This window comes from Pleurodeles waltl, chromosome 12 (genome assembly GCF_031143425.1).
Source record: "Pleurodeles waltl isolate 20211129_DDA chromosome 12, aPleWal1.hap1.20221129, whole genome shotgun sequence".
Lineage (NCBI taxonomy): Eukaryota > Metazoa > Chordata > Amphibia > Caudata > Salamandridae > Pleurodeles > Pleurodeles waltl.
Genome location: NC_090451.1, coordinates 594,545,697 through 594,566,092, shown reverse-complemented (window position 1 = coordinate 594,566,092; position 20,396 = coordinate 594,545,697). Strand labels below are relative to the sequence as shown.

The 20,396-nt window shown below is 42.7% G+C and overlaps 1 protein-coding gene across 1 annotated transcript in view; it reads right to left on the bottom strand.

Moving 5' to 3' along the window:
• The window catches only part of LOC138268283 (NACHT, LRR and PYD domains-containing protein 12-like), a 953,091-nt gene that overhangs the window by 17,367 nt on the left and 915,328 nt on the right, over nucleotides 1–20,396 (bottom strand). The window contains exon 9 of the mRNA XM_069217781.1: nucleotides 20,070–20,234. Coding sequence (XP_069073882.1) covers nucleotides 20,070–20,234 — 165 coding nt within the window. The remainder of the gene's footprint in view (nucleotides 1–20,069; nucleotides 20,235–20,396) is intronic.

The window sequence follows — 20,396 nt, the reverse complement described above, 5'->3', positions numbered from 1 at the left end:
CGCCGTAGTCTGAAGGTGGGTGACGAGAGCTTGCAGCGTTGGAGCCTTCAACAGCCAGATGTCGAGGTAGGGAAAGACTGAAATCCCTAACCTACCCACATGAACTGCTACCACCGCCATCACTTTTGTGAACACCCGAGGGGAAAGGTGAGGCGGAAGGGGAGCATGGTAAACTGAAAGTGCTTGTGGCCCACTTTGAACCGCAAGTAAGAAAGTAGGTGGAATAACAACCATGCCTACTTCTGACATTGGGACCCTGTCCATGGCTCACTTAGCCAATAGAGCCGCAACGTCCTCGCGGAGAAAGAGTAAATGATCCTCCATCAGCCGTTATTTAATGGAGGCATGAAGAGAGGAAAATACTGGATTGAGAGGGAATACGCCTTGTGTATGATCTGCAAGACCCATTTGCCCGATGTTATGGACTGCCAGTGAGAGAGATGAAATTAAATCCTCCCTCCAACTGGATGCAAGTGGTCTTGCAGAATCATACTAGGAGGACTTGGGTGCTGTGGAGGAGGGGGGCTGGGTGGTGTTCGACCTCTGGCTAGACCCTCTGGGTTTGGAGGTACCACAATCTCGTACTGGGTGTTGAGTTGACGGAGGACTGTGGCTGATTGGTGGGGGGCGTGGTACCACACCCCTTATGATGCCTTGAAAGTGGCGAACGGGCGCCAAGAGGCCCAAGGATTTGGCCGTAGCCTGAGAGTCTTTGAACCGCTCAGTTCGAGTCTGCCTTTTCTCCAAATAAGCATGAGTCATCGAAGGGCATGTCCATCATATGGTTTACCTGGACATTCCCCGAAAAGCCAATAGTACGGAGCCAAGCATGGGGTTGAAGGGCCACCGTCAATGAAATCGCTCTGCCCAGCGAGTCGGTCATCTCCAAAGCACACCTTATCATAAACTTGGCTGCATCTCTCCCATCTTTAACATTTTGTGAGAGAGTGTCCTGTACGCCCTCCAAGACTTGCGGCAGCACCTGTGCCACCGTATCCCAAAAAGTATGCAAGAAACGGCCCAATAGGCATGAGGTGTTTACAGACCTCAAGGCCAGACTGGAGGAAAAAAACATCTTCTTCCCAAGTTGGTCCAGCCTCGTGGATTCCCTATCTGGGGGAGCAGACCTGGGGGGGGGGGGGACTATTGGCGTTGGCCAATAGTCCTATTAACAAGAGCCCCTGTGCTTGGTTTAGACCACGTCCCCAGCAGGACATCAGTGAGGGCTTCATTAAAGGGTAACTTTGGGTCTGATGTGGAAACCCCCTGCTGAAGCATCTCAGTCAGGAGGTTAGTCCTGACTGGCACCGCAGGCAAATCTAGGTCCAAGATCTCAGCTGCCCTACGAACCACCATTGCATATGCAGCACCCTCCTCTGTAGCCACAGTACAAGGTGAGAGCATGCCAGTATCTGGAGAAGTATCCAGTCCACTAGCTTCCCCTGGTTCCTAATACCAGTCCATATGCTTCAAACCACATTCTAAATGGTCACGGGACCCCTCCTATTCCTTCTCTGTACCTGGCTGATTAAATAAGCCTCAGGCACTGACCTGGCCCCTGTCGGCACCGTCGAAGTTGGAATCGGTGTTGTACGATGTTGTTCCGGCTCTGGATTGTCTGGGATGAGGATGGGGCTCGTACCGCCGGTGCCGGGAGCACCAACTTCTGGAACGACACTGGAGGAGGCTGACTGTGTGCACTTGACATCGTATCGGATCCAGGAATTCCCAATGGCGCTGAGGCTGAAGCAGCCGGTGTAGAATCTGATGAGGCCCTTGCTGACCCCGCGGGGCCCAAAGGCGCACCAGAAGGGCAGCCCACTCAAATATGAGGTGCATGGCTTTGTAAAACTCCCTGAGTTGAGCAGGGGTCGCTCCAGCTCCCGGAAAGGGGGGAGACCACAATTCGGCCCTGGCATAGGTTCTGCGAAACCGTGCTCAGAACGTCGACATTCCCAAGACACCTCATCGGCCAACGGGTGTGGCAAAGTTGAAGTCCGCATGGACTTCTTCTTCTTGTGCCTCTTTCCCGAGTGCTTGGAGGACTTTGAGTGTAGAGAAGAGGACTTAGGGCTCCTGAAGTGGTCCCACGACCTCCTTCTCAATCTGGACCGTGACCTCCTAGGACTTGTGCTAACCAAAGTCGACTTCCGAGCTGCCATAAGCTTCAGAGACCACTCTTCTCTCTCTAAGCTGCTGGGGCCATGGTTCGGCAGTCGGAACACGACTTCGAGTTGCAGCCTCTGTCAAGGCACCAGAGACATACCTGATGGGGATCCATCACGACATGGTGTGATGGCATGGACCACACAGCTTAAACCCCATCTTCCTCGATGACAACCTCACACAGACTTAAAAAAGCATAGACAAAAAGGTTGAAAAAAGGCCTGCCAAAAAAGGCAGATGGTAGCTCGAATCCAAACATGGCCTTAACCGGTGCTGAAGGAAAAGAACTGATGTTCGCGCACCAGGGTGTTGCCTTTATAGGTGACCGTTGTGTCACAGACGGCTCCAATGATACAATGATGCCACATGGATCCGAACGACGCCCAGACGGCGCGCGCAGGGTCCTGCTCAGCAAAAAATTCCATATTCCAAGCTGACACAAGGAAATTCTAAGGTAAGGAATCTGCAGATAGAAGTTTCTATCAGTTATTACTTGCAGTTAAACATCCAGAGATGCACCAAAACTTCATCAAGGGATACTTTTCAATTCAACTGTCAGATGTTAATTAGTTTAGACGAGTTCTGGTCAAACAAGCGATACAGGTAACAGTCAACAAAGACACACAGATTTTGGCTGTTGTGACAAGGTTCAACCTCAAGACAGGTGCTGTGAAAAGATATTCTATGACGGCTGAACACAGAAGTGCCTTTTTGGGTCAGATAAGGGTTCGTAACAACAGATCAGAGCTTACTCAGGCAGACCTACAAAGTCACAAATTGAAAAAGACAAAGATACTGTTACGAGAGCTGTTAGTCTGGTTCAAAGCTGGATACGCCCATTTGCTGGGCTGCATAATCTCATTAGTCTCTCCATGGCAAGTAAGGCATCTCAAGACATTGTATCCGACATAATGAAGGCGCATGAAATAGGTGAACACTGCTATACAGACTTCCAACTTGAGTGCCTTGACAATAATCCACCTATTAAGGAGTTTTATGATCTAATTGAAAAGAAGCAAGTAAAAACCTTCACTAACATGTCTAAGAAGAACGGAGTTTGAGCAGCAATGGCAGGACAATCATCATGAAAGCAGACAAAACACTATTTGGTCGAATCATTGTGACAGCACAGAATCAGAACCTTCAAATGGCAGATGAACTCTCTCATTCCTTAGAACCTTTGCCAATGGGTTTACCAACTCCAGGAGGTATGTTGCGAAACACAAACAAAGCTGTTGTAGCAACATACTTGCAGAAAAACTTTGCCCTTACTGAGGAAATACCTCAGTCACGCTGATTGATAGTATGATTCTTCTTTAGAGGATTAAAGGAGAAGAATCACACTTTGGTGAGGTGGCTATGTCTGTCTTATCCATTACTTTATGGGAACAAATAGGAGTCAAAGAATCGCTGTTGTGTTTGATAGGTACAATGAGACGTTCATTAAGAACAGCGAAAGGACAATCAGAGGGGAAGAACTCTGGCACCAGTTACAGAGCATCTGACCTTCCCAGATTGCCAGACAGTGGAGGAAATTGCTAAGCTATGTAAGGAATAAAACAACTCTCTTGTTAACAAATGGAGGAAAACAGAGTATTTTGAAAAACAGGAGAATAAAACACTGTTTACTGTGAAGATAAATGCTACAAAATCACAACTGAAGAGAGCCACAAAGTGCCCGATATCACAGTACATATGAAGAAGCAGATGGTCATTTGTTGCTCCATGCTGTACAAGCTGCTAATGAGGGTTATGAGGCAGTAATGATGAGCTCAGATGACACCGATGTGTTTATTGCGTGTTTGAGATTCCATGACGGAATCATGACTAAATTGTTTCTGAAATGTGGTACTAAAAAAAGCATGCAAGTCCTTGCCATTGGGAAAATAGCCTAAACTCTTGGTGAAAATGTTTGTTGAGTTATGATAGGTCTCCATACGTTTACCAGATGTGACACAGTAAGCGCATTTGTGGAAAAAGGAAAAGTAAGTTCATTCAAAATCCTGTCTGCCAACAGACATACATAGGAAACATGTCCACAGCTCGGAGACAAATGTTATTTCTCTGAAGAACTAATGGACACATTGGAGCAATTCTCGGGCCTGCTGTACACACCAAAACCATCAGTTCATCCTGTGAATGACTTGAGATATCACCTATTCTGCGCAAGGAAGGGTCAGATATCCAGTCATCAACTTCCACCTTGCAGGGGCTGTCTGAAGAAACATGCAGAACGTGTGAATTTTGCCGCTATTAGCAAGAGATAGCTTCTAAATGATCCACAGACACCTAGTCCAAATGGGAGAGGGTAGAAGTTGGAAAAACACAAGGGAGTAGAGCAACGTCTAGTGGACTGGATGGAGGGGGAGCCAGCATCTCAGGCTGTGTTAGAGCTACTAGGTTGCAACTGCATTAGGAACTGCAAACTGCCAACATGTGTCTGCTCTCTGAACGACCTCAAACGCACTATGTGCAGAGTTCTCGACAGTGAAAATCAAACAAACAGAGAATGATGACACTTATTTAGAAGAAGATGATGACAATGAATTTGAATGATAAAATTGTGTTTATGTTCACTCATGACATACATTGCCTATGAAAGATGTAACAACTATTATTATTTGAAACTGTAAGTGAAAATTATGCATTTAATCTATTTTAATATATGAGGAATACAGTGACGTTTATTATTATTTTAAGGACTATGTTGTTATTATTACAATTAATAATCATACATATTTTTACATTATATTGAATTTAACCAATCTGGTGGAATTAGATTTATTTTTCCACATATTATGATGAATGTGTATGCTATTTATCAAAAATATGAAAACCATTATTTTTTCAGCTATGGCTGCTAATCCAATAATGTCAGACAAAAGACAAAGAGTGATGACTTGCTATCACATATTTTCCATCTCTAGGCATCCATACCTTGCAAAAACTTCACGGTATAACCCACCCGAGTGGTACCCATGGCCTACATTTGGGGTCCTGGCTCACAGCCTAAACAAACAACGGGGCATGCAAGCGCTAACTTTATCATGCATCACAGACCTGATTTTCTCCTGGACTCAGAATCCTCTTTTGCCGCTGTCAGCAATAAACATCAAGGGAACTGTCAACGCTGTAGCAGACAAACTAAGTCAGCAGGTCTCTGTGTCTCAAGACTTCTGTTTCAGTCACTGACTTTTCAAAGATATATCAGGAGGTGAGGTCATTCAACAGCAAACCTGTTGCCCACTAAAGAAAACTAGAATTTTCTGTTCAGGGATGGGGAAGAGTGGAGTATAGGGGCTGAATGCTCTGAGCTGGAGATGGCTGAAGGGACTCCTTTACATGTTTTCTTCCTTTCTGCTTCTTTTGAAATGTTTTGAGATTGAAGAGGGAGAAAACGAAGGTCATTCTGGCTACTCTGGCATGGCTGCTGTTAGACTTAACATCCTTGGAGTGGTCTCCCCTAACATTTTGCCTCTGTTTTTCAGGTCGTTGATGTGTGCTGAACTCTGTTTTGCTATTTTTGTTACTCTGGGCACTTTACCACTGCTATCCAGTGCTAAAGTGCAAGTGCTACTATATAAAATGTAGATGTAATTGCCTTTCCATGATTTGCATATTTAATTTACTGGGCTGTCCCTAATACAGTGCACTAGAGATGCAGAGGGCCTGTAAATCAAATGCTACTAGTGGGCCTGTAGCACTGGTTGTGGCACCCACATTAGTAGCCCTGTAAACATGTCTCAGACCTGCCACTGCTGTGTCTGTGTTTGCAGTTTTAAACTACCAATTCGACTTGGCAAGTGTACCCACTTGCCAGGCCTAAACCTTCCATTTTCTTACATGTAAGACACCCCTAAGGTAGGCCCATAGGTAGCCCCATGGGCAGGGTGCAGTGTATGTTTAAGGTAAGACATATACTAATGTGTTTTATATGTCCTGACAGAGGAAGACTGCCAAATTCGGTTTTCACTGTGGTAAGGCCTATCTCTCTCATAGGTTAACATGGGGGCTGCCTTTAAATATGTTTAAAGTGTAGATGCCCTTTGGGAGCAGATATACATGTGGAGTTTGGGGTCTCCAAACTCACAATTTAAAAATACATTTTTTAGTAAAGTTGGATTTGAGATTGTGTGTTTGAAAATGCCAATTTTAGAAGTAGGCATTTTCTTGCGTAAACCATTCTGTGACTCTGCCTGTTTGTGGATTCCCTGTCTGGGTTAGTTTGACAGTTGGGCTGTTGGCACCTCTCTCTAGACAGTGACACAAAGGGAGCTGGGGTGTAGCCTGCATATCCTGATGAGCCATCTGTGCTAGGATGGAGGGGAGGAGTGGTCATTTACACCTGAAAGGGCTGTGCCTGCCCTCACACAATGCAGTCTCCAACCCCCTGAGGTGTGTCTGGCCTAGATAAGGCAGGATCTCACAACCAAGAGACTTTCCTTTGAAGTAGGTCTACTTCAAAGGCAGAAATGGGTATAAGAGGGACACCCAAACCCCTGAAAATTAGAACACTTCTGGAAATCAAGAGGAACCTCTGCCAAGGAGAACAGATGAAGAGCTGAGGAGAAGTGCTTCCCTGCCTGTGACTGTGCTTTGTGGAGCTCACCTGCAGTTGCTACTTCTGCCTGTGTAAGGTGACAAAGGCTGGACTTTGTTGTGCATTCCTGGTTGTGAAGAAATCTCCATGGTCTTGAATTGTGCTTGCCTCCTGTTGTTGAAGTATCAGGGCCATCAAAAACTTCCCCTGCCAGCACCTGGACTCTCTGCTGAGACTCCTGCCCTGCCAAGTGGTGCCCTATCCATTTCCTGGGCCCTTGAAAGGTGAAGCTGGCAGACCAATACTGAAAATACACACACAGACCACTGTGTGGGGAAAATTTCGACGCACCTTCTGAGACACGGCTGAGAAAAGAAACCCCGCTGGCTTCGCGGCTGTAATCTATGTTCCACCTGCATCGCGGCTGGAAGACTGACGCAACGTGGCTGGAGAAACGACGTGCAACACCCGCTGATGGAGGCGGTTAATGCTGCGACCCCACATAACGCGGTTTTCTGATACCAGATTTTTGACGCAAACCTTGCTGGGCGTAGAAAAACAATGCAAAGCCTGCCTGGACCCAAGGTGCCTGTCCAGATTGACGCATCGCTCTCTCGCAGAGAGGAAAAATGACACACGTCAACCCGACTGGAGGAGGAACGACACACGGTCTTGCTTGGGAGAGAGAAATCGGCGCACCGCTGGCCTTTTTCGATGGACACTCACCCATGCAGTGTTATTTTTACGCAACCAAGGTACTTTTTGATGCTAACAGTGTTCCCACTGTTTTATGAAGGATTTAAGACTCTTTTTGTTTTTTAATTCATAACTTGACTTGTTGTTTTTGGATTTTTGTTGTTTTGGTATTGTTTTGTTTAGATAAATATTACCTATTGTTCTAAACTTGTGTTGTGTCATTTTGTAGTGTTTTTACTGAGTTACTGTGTGTGTTGGTACAAATACTTTACACTTTGCTTCTGAAGTTAAGCCTGCCTGCTCATGCCAAGCTACCCAGGGGGTGAGCAGCATTTATCTGAGGGTGATTCTCCTTACCCTGACAAGAGTGAGGGTCTGTGCTTGGACAGGGGGTAACCTGACTGCCAACCAAAGACCCCATTTCTAACAGCTGCATTTTAACTGGTACTCTCTACTAGTAACTCTGAGAACGAAGAAGGAGTAGAAAATCCAATCCATGCTTCCCTACTTTCTTACCCTCTTCTTAACGTACACCATCTCAGAAGATTTGGACTAACAGATTAGAAGTTGAAAGGGCATGGCTCCTAGCATCAGAGATTTCAGAGTGATTAGCAGTCTGCCGCTGGAGTCCGACATGGCGACACCAACGCCGCGCTCTGCCTCCCGCCTGCTGCTGCTCTGCTGCGCCGCCGTGCTCTCTCAAGGTGGTTCTGATTACCTGTTGCCATAGTGGTGGTCCTCATTGCCTGGCTTTCGATCAGTTTTCCCCTTTGTCAGCCTCTGTATGAATATGAACTGAGGAGGAGGCAGCGGCCAGTGAGATCGAGGGCAGGAGCCCTTTAATTTCAAACTTGCGCTCCTGTCTCGCGGGACGCGCACGCGCGGCGCACGGGCCAAGGGAAGGCCCGTCCTGCGCCCGTCAGCGCCTGACAGAGGCTGGGCCACCCCCTGATATCCTTCCTGGCAATTACTGGTCTAGGCACTTGTATAGATTGGGACCTGCTCTTCACCAGGCTGACTCTCCTATGGTTTTTCAAGATCCAGTGTGCTATAGGGCTGCAGGGAGACGCTTAAAGAGTTAGAGCTGCAGCTGGTGCCGGCTCTGTGGACAAGGGCAGGAGCACTCTAATAACTCCTTCACGCACCCGCTTTACGGGGAGTGCTTGTAACTGGTGCCGGTCTTGTAGATGGGGCAGGAGCCCTTTAACAACTCTTTTGTGCTCCCGCCTTACGCCCGCCAGAGCCCGGAGGAGGCTGGGTCGGGCACACCTTGTTGATATTTGGTTTAGAAATTTGCGTATACTTTGCTGTGACTAGATAAGAGTGTCCAACATAGTAACCCCATACACATAATGGGGAAAAGAAAGCAAAATCAAATGGGGAACGGTATGAACATAAAAACCCAGAGAAGTACTAATACGATTACCAATTATCTTACAGATGCAATGGGGAAAATTAATGAAGAAATTATTAATGTTGAAGCACGTCTAGTGGCAACAAAAAATGTCTTACATGAGGCGATCACTGAAGTGAGTACTGAGGCTGTAGGTTTAATCTCTGAATTAAAATCCTCTAAGGAAAAATGTACTGGGGTGGATCCTAGATTTTCCCTAGGCCCTCTATTACCTACAGACATAATAGAAGAAATTGATCCATCGAACAATACAGATGACCAAATTCCCTCACCACCCAAGAAAAAAAGAAGTAGTCAGATCACCAAATCTAAGTCTATGTTTTCACCTCTACAGTTGCCGAAGGGTAACAAAATAACTACTGAAATGCATGGGGGTCATGCAGTAGTACTATCATCAGATAACAATGGTCCCTTACAAAACCGTATGGAAACTCTTTTCTCTTTTCAAGAAATTGCATGGCAAGTTAGACCATATGGAGTCAAAAGTATTGTTAGAATTTAAGGAGATAAAAGAACGTATAACTAAGATAGAAGTAAGTGTTAACTAAGTGACTAAAGCGAAAATTTTGTTGCATGGTAGTGATACTATATCAAATGAGAGTCAAGCGGCTGTAGACATAAGGAATAGTGCAATGACAGGGAAAGCAGATCCTAACAAAAGAAGTATGGAATGTCGGTACCCCATACAGGAGGAAATGCCCCAGTCTAAGGTACCTATGATCAATCAAATGGAGCAATTGAATAGAAATCATAGATGCCAGTCCTCGACTAGAAATAGATCTGTGATAGAGGTATTACAATTACCGCCAGATGCTACTCCATATATAATTATTCTTAAAAATGTTCCCAAATTGGGACCAAATATCGTTGAGACCTGGCCAGATTTACGTAACAAAGTAGTACACTGGATGTCAGGGAATATATGTACACGAGATATACTATTTTGTGAAATTTTATATGCAAGGAGAGTTGATTGGGTGGGATATTTGGAGGAAGAAGAGGGAGATTGCATTGTGGTTAATTTTCGTAATCCTCGTTTTGTGGGTCAACTGTTAATGGACTTGGTTATAGGACATCGAACTTGTAAAAATTGGAGAAGGGAGATTATGGCTGTTCCCCTAGGATATGTTTATAGAATGATGAATACCCCAGGTACAAGAGACACAGGGGCTATAGGGAATATACCGAGCAATTTGTACAGGCATAACAAACTAGAGTGTTCCAATCGATTCGCTCCCCTGAGTAATATGGAGGACTTGGACTGACAGCAGGAGGACATGAGTAGAAAAGAGACTTTGCTACCTGACAAAATACAATCTATTACTGTAGTGCCCAAATTAAAAACTTTAAGCTGTAATGGTGACGTTGAGTCAGATGAGAGGTCCCTACCAGGAGACCTAATTGTACTCATGTTGTGCAACATAGCTGGAGTAAAAACTAAAATGGTTGAAAAGGAATGGCAGACCATAATAAGCTCATCACATATAATCTGCCTACAAGAGACATGGCATACGGGATTCTTTTTTATTGAAGGATATGCCATATTCTCCACACCAGCTTCTGCCGCAGCCAGTGGTAGGGCAAAGGGAGGATTACCAATACTGATTTAAAACACTTGTACCGTATACATTGGTGAAATCCTCCCTTGATTCCCCTTACTATCAGTTTTTATATTTTCGGATAGATGTAACTTTAGGAATTGTATTAATAAACTACTACAATAACAAATTTGATGGCACCAATAGAGTAGTGGCATCGGCTCTCCAGGATGATCTACAGACCTTTGTAAATGATATAACTTCAAGTTATATAATAATATGGGTTGGAGATTTTAATATCGGGACATGCCAGAATACTATAGGAAAGACATGTGGATTTGTCGACGATGGGGGAAGCGCCCAATCGCATTTCTTGCATACCAATTACGGAATTGCACTGAATGAAATACTATTTAGATATGATTTAGAATTGATGGAACAAGATGGGCTTAAAGGAACGAAGCTTCCATCGTTTATAGGAAGAGGACATTTCTCATTAATCGACCACATATTAATGTCTAAGAGTAATGTGGATATGGTCGAATCCCTGAAGATTGAGCCAATCATCTATAGTGATCATCACCCCCTGTTACTAACTATGAGATTAGCTAAACCCTTTGATATAGGTGAACAATTAGCAACAAATATAGGAATAAGAAGGGAAAATGGAATTGTAATTAAATGGACTGGGGTAAATGAAATAGATGTGATGAAAAAAGTTGTGACACAATACCGTCAATAAATTTTCACATGTACAGAATATAATCAAAGTCCATATAAGATTTTAGGATCCTTTAACCAGCTGAGAAATGCCATTGCAGGAAGCCTAGTGAAAACATCGGGGAATAAAAAGAGTGAAAAAGTGGGGTGGTTTGATCATAATTGTTCATTAGCAAGCCAGGAATTAAAACAAGCCCTGCAAGCTCGACCAAGAAATAGGGAAGAAGTAATTATTAAACGCTCTAGCTACAAACATGCACTAAAGTTCAGGAAGGCACAACTGAGAGCTAGGGCATGGGCTAATCTTGAGCAAGCGACAACACTAAGAGACAGTACACTATTCTGGTAAACAATTAACCAACCATTCCTAAAAAATAGTGATGCCCCCGAAATAACAGTACACGTTCCATCATTGGAATGGCTTTCTCATTTCGGCTCAATCTTTAACCCAGATAATCTGACTATTCACCCATCGAACACTGGGATAATTGAGATTAAGCCACCCTTCTTGAAATCAGTTAGTTTAGGGGAAGTGAAATCTGCTATGTGAAGATGCTTGAAAGGGAAGGCGCCGGGCCCTGACGGGGTGCCAGTAGATGCCTATTTGACACACGTCGATTTATAGTGCCCTATTTTGAACCAAGTTTTTTTGAGTGTGACAAAGGGATATATTTTAACATCATGGAGTGAAAGTATAATTGTTCCTATTTTTAAAAAGGGAGATAGAGGCGACCCCCAAATGCTATCGGCCAATTTCACTTTTAGATACCTCTGTTAAATTGCTGGGAAGAATACTCCTAGAAAGACTAGAATTATGGGCAACCAAAAATCATATACTAACAGAGGCTCAATTGGGATTTAGGCCTGGGGTTGGTACTTTGGAACAATGTATAAACCTTAATTTAATAATAAGTAAATACACAATAGCAAGGAAGGGCCATGTGTTCCTTTGTTTTGCAGATCTTAGCAGCGCTTTTGATTTGGTGAATCATGCTAAGCTGTGGAAAGTTTTAATAGATATCGGTGCGCCCTTTGATATAATAAGCTTTTTGGCACAATTATATAATCATCTAACAGCGCGGGTGAGATATAGAAGAAATGGCGAGTGTACCCCAGGTTTTAGGATAGGGAGAGGAATACGTCAAGGTTGTGTTTTGGCGCCTCTTCTATTTTCCCTTTATATAAATGGAGTAGATGCCCACCTAAAAAATATAGAAATTGACAGCCCTAAAATAGGAGATTGTTCTACCCCAATCCTTTTATACGCAGATGACGCAGTACTGCTGTCACAAACTGCAAATGGGTTGCAGCGGTTAATCGAGGGCTTAGTGGAATTTATGGAGGAAAGAGATATGTTGTTGAATTTGAGCAAAACAGTTGTAATGACTTGTGACAGGGAAAGGCCAGGAAGAAAACTTATTTTATTAAGGGCCATAAATGTGAAGAGGTGAATGGATTTACATATCTGGGTATACAGTTTTCTAATATGGGTCATTGGAAACAATATCTAGAAATTATCAAGATTAAGTATATTAGGGCAACTGAGGCTGTTTTTAGATAAAAAAAAAAAAATGGTAATAAACCCCTTAGGGAAATGCTGCAAATTTATAAAAGTAAATCAATTAGCAGCATTATGTATGGTTCTGCCCTTTGGGGTTTGATGCCCGAGATCCACTCACTACAACTGCTAGAGAACAAATTTCTTAGCAGACTACTTGCAGTGCCAAATACCACCTCCACATTTATGGTACATAAGGAACTGGGCTGCCCATATGTGGAAGATCTAATATATACCAATGCGTTGTTGGCTTGGCATGGCATCTAGTCTAAAGAAGAGACGCATTTTACCCAAAAGATTATTAAAGATTGCCTTACATTGGAATACTGAGATAGAATCCCATGGTTCAGGCATTTAAAAGACTTGTTGAAAGGTATAAATCTGGCTCCAAATTTGGACAATCCAGGTATTATCCTCCAATTTAGCAAGAAAGAATTGAAAAACCAACTAATGGCATGGAGGGATAGTGATAGAGAAAATAGAGAATGTAGGAAATCAACAGTAGCACTTTATATGACTGAAAATAACAAGGTAATGCCAAATTACTTACTGACAATTGCAAACATTCAGGATAGATTTTATCTGACTTGAATGCGCTTTAGAATGTTGCACTTTTTGGTAGCTTTCCCAGAGGTGAGGATTTGGAGTAAAAGCTTACCGAAATGCCCCTGTGTGGGACGATTTGCACAATCTACAATGCACTTTATTATATCTTGTAAATTTTATCATGACATCAGGAAACAATTTTTAAAACCGCTATTTGTTATTAACAAATTATTTTATTGTAGAGAAGCTTTTAATTATTTATGTAAATTGAATACCAATGAGAAATGTGATGCAGTAATAAAATGTATCCTACATGCCATAGAACTAAGAAAAAAGCTGACGTATTTAGAAAACCTCCGATATGAGAATGAATAATCGCCAACTTGTTGCAGCAAAGTTGTTATTTATTTATTTATTAGTAATGTTTTCTTGAAGTATTTTATTGTATATTTGTATCATTTTGAAGAGATTGTTTATCTTTTATGGAGTAAAATCCGAATAAAGATTGATTTGAATTTGAATTTGATTAGCAGTCTCCATTCAAATTTCCAGGTTTAATCAGTTTAGCTTCTTACAGGAGGCATTGCTCTACATTGTCTGGTAGTATTCTGTCACTGAGTCTGCTGGAATGGTAGAGTTGTTAGAGTTATTGCATGATGTTTTTTCTTGAGGGCTCAAATGGTCACTACTCAGAATTCAGTGGCAGCAATTTGTGCTTATAGGAATGTTTATGGAGATTGGCAGCAGGATGTTAACCTTGTGAAGTGTTTGTGTAAGGGATTTGAAAATATTAGATCTCAAATTTCTACGATAAGGTAAGCGAGGTGACTGGAGGAGCTGGGATCTTTATTGTTCTATTTCCCTAACTTTAGGGTCTTTGAGGTCACAGGTATTCTTAGATTACGGCCATCCTTTGTTCCTAAGAATACCACACCTACCCATTGGAAGCAGGAAATCATCCTTTAATTTTTTTCCATTAATCCTAAACTCTTGAAGAGGAACGTCTTCATTTTTTAGAGCCATTTCCAAAAAATTTATTTTTTTCAATGCTGGGTCTACTAGAAAAGGGTTGGAACAATTTGATCAGACATCTAGTGGGCAGGCATGGAAGACGATTGACTTTGTTTACAAGGAAATGGGGTTGTCTCACCTTTAGGTTTTAAAGAGAAATGTATGTCATACTCTTTACCTGAGGCACAAGGTGCTCCACTGTTATAAATCTGCATGGCAGTTACTTGGTCATTCCTGTCTACTTTCATCAAATGATATAGGGTGCTCCAGGAACTGGATATACAGGAAGCATTTGGGTATAAGGTTCTTCATTCAATGATACACTTGAATGTGCAGTTTCTATTAATAAATTGAGTTGTCTTGGTTCAGGGGTACTCCTGTTTCTCAGTTTGTATTGCTTGGTAGCTTTCTTTGTGTAATTAATCAGGCAAAAACAGCATTCGGGGGTAATGCTTCAATTAACTACTGGTCATTGCCTTACTCATTTGTAGCACAACTTCCTCATTTTCTGTAGAAATCTCCCATCCACTCTCTTTGAAACTCCCACTTCTGCACCACTTTGGAAAAGGACCCTTTCTACTGCATAAAATTCTAATGGCAGGGCATTCTTTGGAATTCACCAGGTGTCCTGGACAACCACAGCGGTAGCAGGTACCTTAAAAGCCATGTGGCAATGGGGGGTTTCAACACTCCCTGACTTTGGAACCATTGACTTGTAGAGAAGAACATGGACCTTTACCTTTGCAAAGCTCTTCCTCACAAGCTAAGGAATGGTGAATAGTTTTTGTTATTTTAAGGAGTTCATTTATGTTAGGGTTGTTTTTAAGCCACAAATCTTCTCTGAATTTATCAGATCTTCATTGTAAGATGAATTCTCTCTTCAGAATTATACATGGTGGCTATCCTGTGCAGAGCAATATAATCCTCTACAGATTTGCCATTCCTTTGTTCTCTCATAACAAAATGGTGTCACTCCAGAATGGTGGAAATCTTGGGTGGAAAATGCAAGCCGATTTTTTCTTATAGCAACATCAAAATTATTTAAGCTTGGCATAACTTAACCCTCATCATCAGTAGGTAAATTTGATAAATTGTCAGAAATCTCTTGCCACTCTGTTCATTAACAGTGTACTAACATTGATGGGGGTTTTCAGGCATGAAATTAGAACCACATACTTTCAGATAATTAATATATGTGTTTTTTCAGTTGGACCAGGGTATGTTTGGCTCTACTGTTGAAAAAAAGAAAGACAGGAGGGGTGATATTTTGCATAATTAGACACTAGAATGCTATTAGCTTCTGAGAATATTAATTTGTGCAATAAAGAGTAAAAACATATGATAACAGGAATAACTATAAAGCATTTGATGTAGCACTGGCATCCGATGTGATACATGAGAAAGAAATTAGGTAAGTTAACACTAGCTCGGGTATTCGATGTAATACCCGGGGAGTCACCTATAAAAATATAATATGAGAAAAAACAGGCAGAAAAAATACAGAGTAATCTTAGATACTACAACTGTTGTTACAAATGAAGAGGAACAATTCTGAGAAAAAGAGCATAGATCTAACTCCTTGTTGTTTTACACAGTCTTCTCTCTATTTAATTGTCGGCCCTCAGTGGCGACAAGTAAAGATGAAGGATTCTGAGGTAAAGAAGGTATTAGTTTAACTTCCTGTTGAAGTTAGTAGCCACGTTTAATTTGCAACACATTGATTACTTACTGCTTGGGACTGAGTTGTTTTAACTTAAGAGAAGGGCTTGTTTTGCACTGTTACAGCAGTGTTGGCACACTGTGTGCTGCAGTCCAGAAGTGACATTTAACTTATGAGCGATGGGGCAATCTGTATTAATATATACTGGGGACATATAGGTAAGTTAAATCTGCCAATTTGGAGTAGAGGCAATTTAGACATGCTTTAGCAGTCACTGCACATAGACTGGGGTCTGGATAGCAGAGTCCCAGTACACAGAGTAAAACAAAAAACAGTAGCATCAGTCAAAAACAATTAGGGGTGATCATGCAAAAAGAGACATTTTGCTACAGCAGCCTTTTTTCCATTCCTAGGACTTCAGTATCTAGATAGTAAACTTCCAGCCACAGGAATGCAGACAGTCACTTCCACTGTGCGGGGAAGCTATCCCCATCCTACATGTTGTGTCATATTAAACCAGTGGCATCCTAAATGGGTGCCACTATCTCCACTACTCATACCCATACCAGACACAGAGCCCTACAATACATGTGCATCACACTGCACATACAAGCACTTGGGACGCACACAGAATGTCAACGAAAGCTTCTGGCTTTTATATAACAGTGGACCTTCACACAAGGGTATCAGCAGACCATATTCTCACTGACAGAGACAAAAGGGTCCGGTCCAACTATAAATCACAACACTTGGTATGAAATCACCTCTGCCTTATGTATAAACTCAGGACAGGGAAAGTATCCCATTGTAGTACAGTATCCCATTGTAGATGTATTTATATGTAGCTTACTACCCTTGACAAGGCCTTTTAGGAGACGTAGAACCAGTCCTGAACCTGAACCGTGTGTTGTCATGGACTTCACACACAGTACACACACTAAATTAGCAAGATGCCAGGGTAAAAAAAAATTAAAGATAGCAGTTTCACATGCAGTCAGCCCTCGAGACAGGCATATGTGGCCGTTTACCATGCAGGGGACAGCCTATCCCAACACAGACATTACCATTATTGCCTACTGCAAAGACTAACACAGAAGCAAGAGAAAATTGACCAGTATTGCAAAGAAACACCTAGATAATGCCTATTGTAGAAGAACACAACAAACTGACATAGTAACTCATTAATCATTATTTTAAAATTCCAGTAATCAAGACACATGTTGGAGGGTGTCCGTAGATCAGGGGATTTATATAAAAAAAAAAAAGCCCAGGTGACTCTAAATCCAGAAACCCAGCCATTCTTGGACCACAAAGATAAGATTTCTTCATGGCTCCTACGGACATTTAATAGAGATAGTCAAAACGGCAGTGCGAATGCATTGACAAGCATTGTCTTGCTTATCAATGTGTTTACATTTTTTAGGAAATTTAAAACTCATGTACCTTATGTATGTTTTCACTGCATTTTAAAAATGCTGTGTGTTAAACCTGGTAACCTTGGCATGGTCTCCCCTGTCCTTTTGCCTCTGCTTCCCATGTTTTGACTGTGTGATGGACTCTGTTTTTGTTACTCTGGGTACTTTAGTACTGCTGACCAGTGCTAACGTGCAAGTGCTCCTGTGTAAAATGTATGTGTAATTGGTTTTTCCATGATTGGCACATTTGATTTACTAGTAAGTCCCTAGTAAAGTGCACTGGAGGTGCCCAAGGTCTTAAAAACAAATCCTACTAGTGAGCCTGCAGCACTGGTTGTGCCACCCACATTAGTAGCCCTGTAGACATGGCTCAGACCTACCACTGCAGTGTCTCTGCGTGCAGTTTTAACCTGCTAATTCAACTTGCCAAGTGTGTACCCAATTGCCAGGCCTAAACCGTCCCTTTTTATACATGGAAGGCACCCCTAAGGTAGGCCCTAGTAGCCACATGGGCAGGGTGCTGTTTATGTTAAAGGTGGGACATGTACTATTGTGTTTTACATGTCCTAACAGTGAAATACTGGCAAATTCAGTTTTCACTGTTGCAAGGCCTATCTCTCTCATAGATTAACATGGGGCCTGCCTTTAAATATTTTTTAAGTGCAGATTCCCCTAGAGAGCATATCGAAATTTGAAGTTTGGTGCCTCTGAACTCACAATTTAAAAATATATCTGTTAGTGAAGTTGTTTTTTAGATTGTTAGTTTGAAAATGCCACTTTTAGAAAGTAGGCATTTTCTTGTTTAAACCATTCTGTGACTCTGCCTGTTTGTGTATTCCCTGTCTGGGTCAGACGGACGTTCAGGCTGCTTGTGAATCTCCTCTAGGCAGTGACACAAAGGGAGCTGGGGGTGTAGCCTGCATATCCTGATGAGTCATCTGAGCTAGAGTGGAGGGAAGAAGTGGTCACTTACACCTGAATGGGCTATGCCTGCCCTCACACAATGCAGTCTGCAACCCTATGGTGTGTGACTGGGGCCTGACCTGGGCTAGGCACGATCTTGTGAACAACAGAGACTTTCCTTTGAAGTCTGCCTACTTCAAAGGTAGAAAGGGGTCTAAGTAGTGGACCCAAACCCCAGACTTTTAGATCACTTCTGGGACCAAGGGGAACCAAGAGGAACCTCTGCCAAAGAAAAGAGCTGAGGAAAAGTGCTTCCCCTGCCTGTGACTGTGCTTTGTTCGGCTATCCTGCACTTGTTGCTTCTGCCTGTGAAAGGGGACAAAGACTGGACTTTGTTGTGCATTCCTGCCTGAAGAAGAATCTCCAAGAGCTTAAACTGAGCTTGCCTCGTGTTTTGAAGTCTCAGGGCCATCAAAGACTTCCTCTACCAGCACCTGGATTCTGCCGAAACTCCTGCCCTGCGAGGTGGTGCCCTTTTCAGTCCCTGGGCCCTTGAAAGCTGAAGTTGTCAGAACAAGAGCTGAAATCCACTCACAGAATGCTGTGCGGGGAAATTTTCAACGCACCATCTGCAAAGCGGCTGATAAACGACGCGCCACCCCCTTCACGGCAAGAATCTCTACCTGCATCGTATCTGAGAGATCAAACCAACGTGGCTGGAGAAACGACACAAAACCCACTTGTGGCTTCTAATAACGATGCAAACCCTATGCAGCACGGTTTTCTGACACCGTGTGACTGGATTTCTCAGGCATCCTCCCTGGGTGTCAAAGTCATTGTGAACCTGCACAGATCTGAGGTACCCTGTCTGGATAATCAATGCATCGCTCTCATGCGCTGGAGAAAATGACGCAGGGCCTCACTTGAGAGTAAGGAATTGATGCATTGCTGACTTTTCCTACGCACGCTCGCCCGTGTGGCTTTATTTTTAACGCAAACCAGGTACTTTGCGTAAAATCAATATTTCCATTGTTTTCTATGGAGCAAGACTCTTATGCTTTTGAAAATTCATATCTTGTGTATGTTGGATTTTTTCATTTTGGTATGTTTGACTTAGATAAATATGACCTATTTTTCTTAACTGGTGTGGTATCCATTTTGTAGTGTTTTCACTGGATTATTGTGTAAGTTGGTACAAATACTTTACACATTGCTTCTGGGTTAAGCCTTTCTGCTCGTGCCAAGCTACCAAGGGGAAGAGTGGGGCTTAACCAGGTGTATTTCTCCTTTGCCCTTACTAGAGTGAGGGTCCTTGCTTGGACAGGGGGTAACCTGACTGCCAACCAAAGACCCCATTTCTAACACTGTGCATATGCAATTTCTGACATGAAAGGCCGTTGGTTGAAAGTGCTTATGTAAAACTCTATCACCCAGATTAATAGTTCTAATTTTACCAAACTTGTGGGGGTGGTAGCTAAGCTCTCCTTGCCAGGATTCGAGCTCATGACATTACAAGCCTTACCTCAGTGAGCACTGTACTGTCAGAATAAGAAAGTGATCACATGAAATTACATTAAAGGAAAGGTACAACAATGCGTGTGATCTCTGGCATATAGAATGGCACACCTATGTAAACTGAAATATATTTAAAATGCTGCCACTGCTTTTGACTGAAAAGAATCAATGATTTTATTACAGATCTGATTTCTTTGAGCCCTCATTGGGTAAGCCTGTTAGCAGACTAGAGGAAGGGTTTACAAACCAAATTGAATGAGAAAGTGAAGCCTAGAAATCCGCAAACAATGCTACATTTATCGCATAACTTCTTCTGCTAATCTAATTTCGGAATAACGAATATATCAAAACACTGCCGTGGCGAGGTTTATTTGGGTAGAATCCTACCTTATTTCAGTCAGGCTTGTGCAAGTGAGAATGAGGTACTGCATGTCTCCAGCACATTCATCAGTGAATAGATTTCCCCTGAGGTCCAGTGTCTTCAGACTCCCACTGTCGCTGATCTTAAGCAGTGTCTGACAGCTCTGGTTTGACAGACCATTCTCCTGGAGGCTACAGTATAGAAACAAACAATCAGAAAACCCTTATGACTAATCACCTTAAAATTGTTGACTTTTGTGGCATGCAGAGAAGAGATGTAAAAACTTGTAGCCTCCGCAGAAGGCTGATGTCCTTCAGGAAACCCCACTGGGCTACAGACATCTACAAATATAT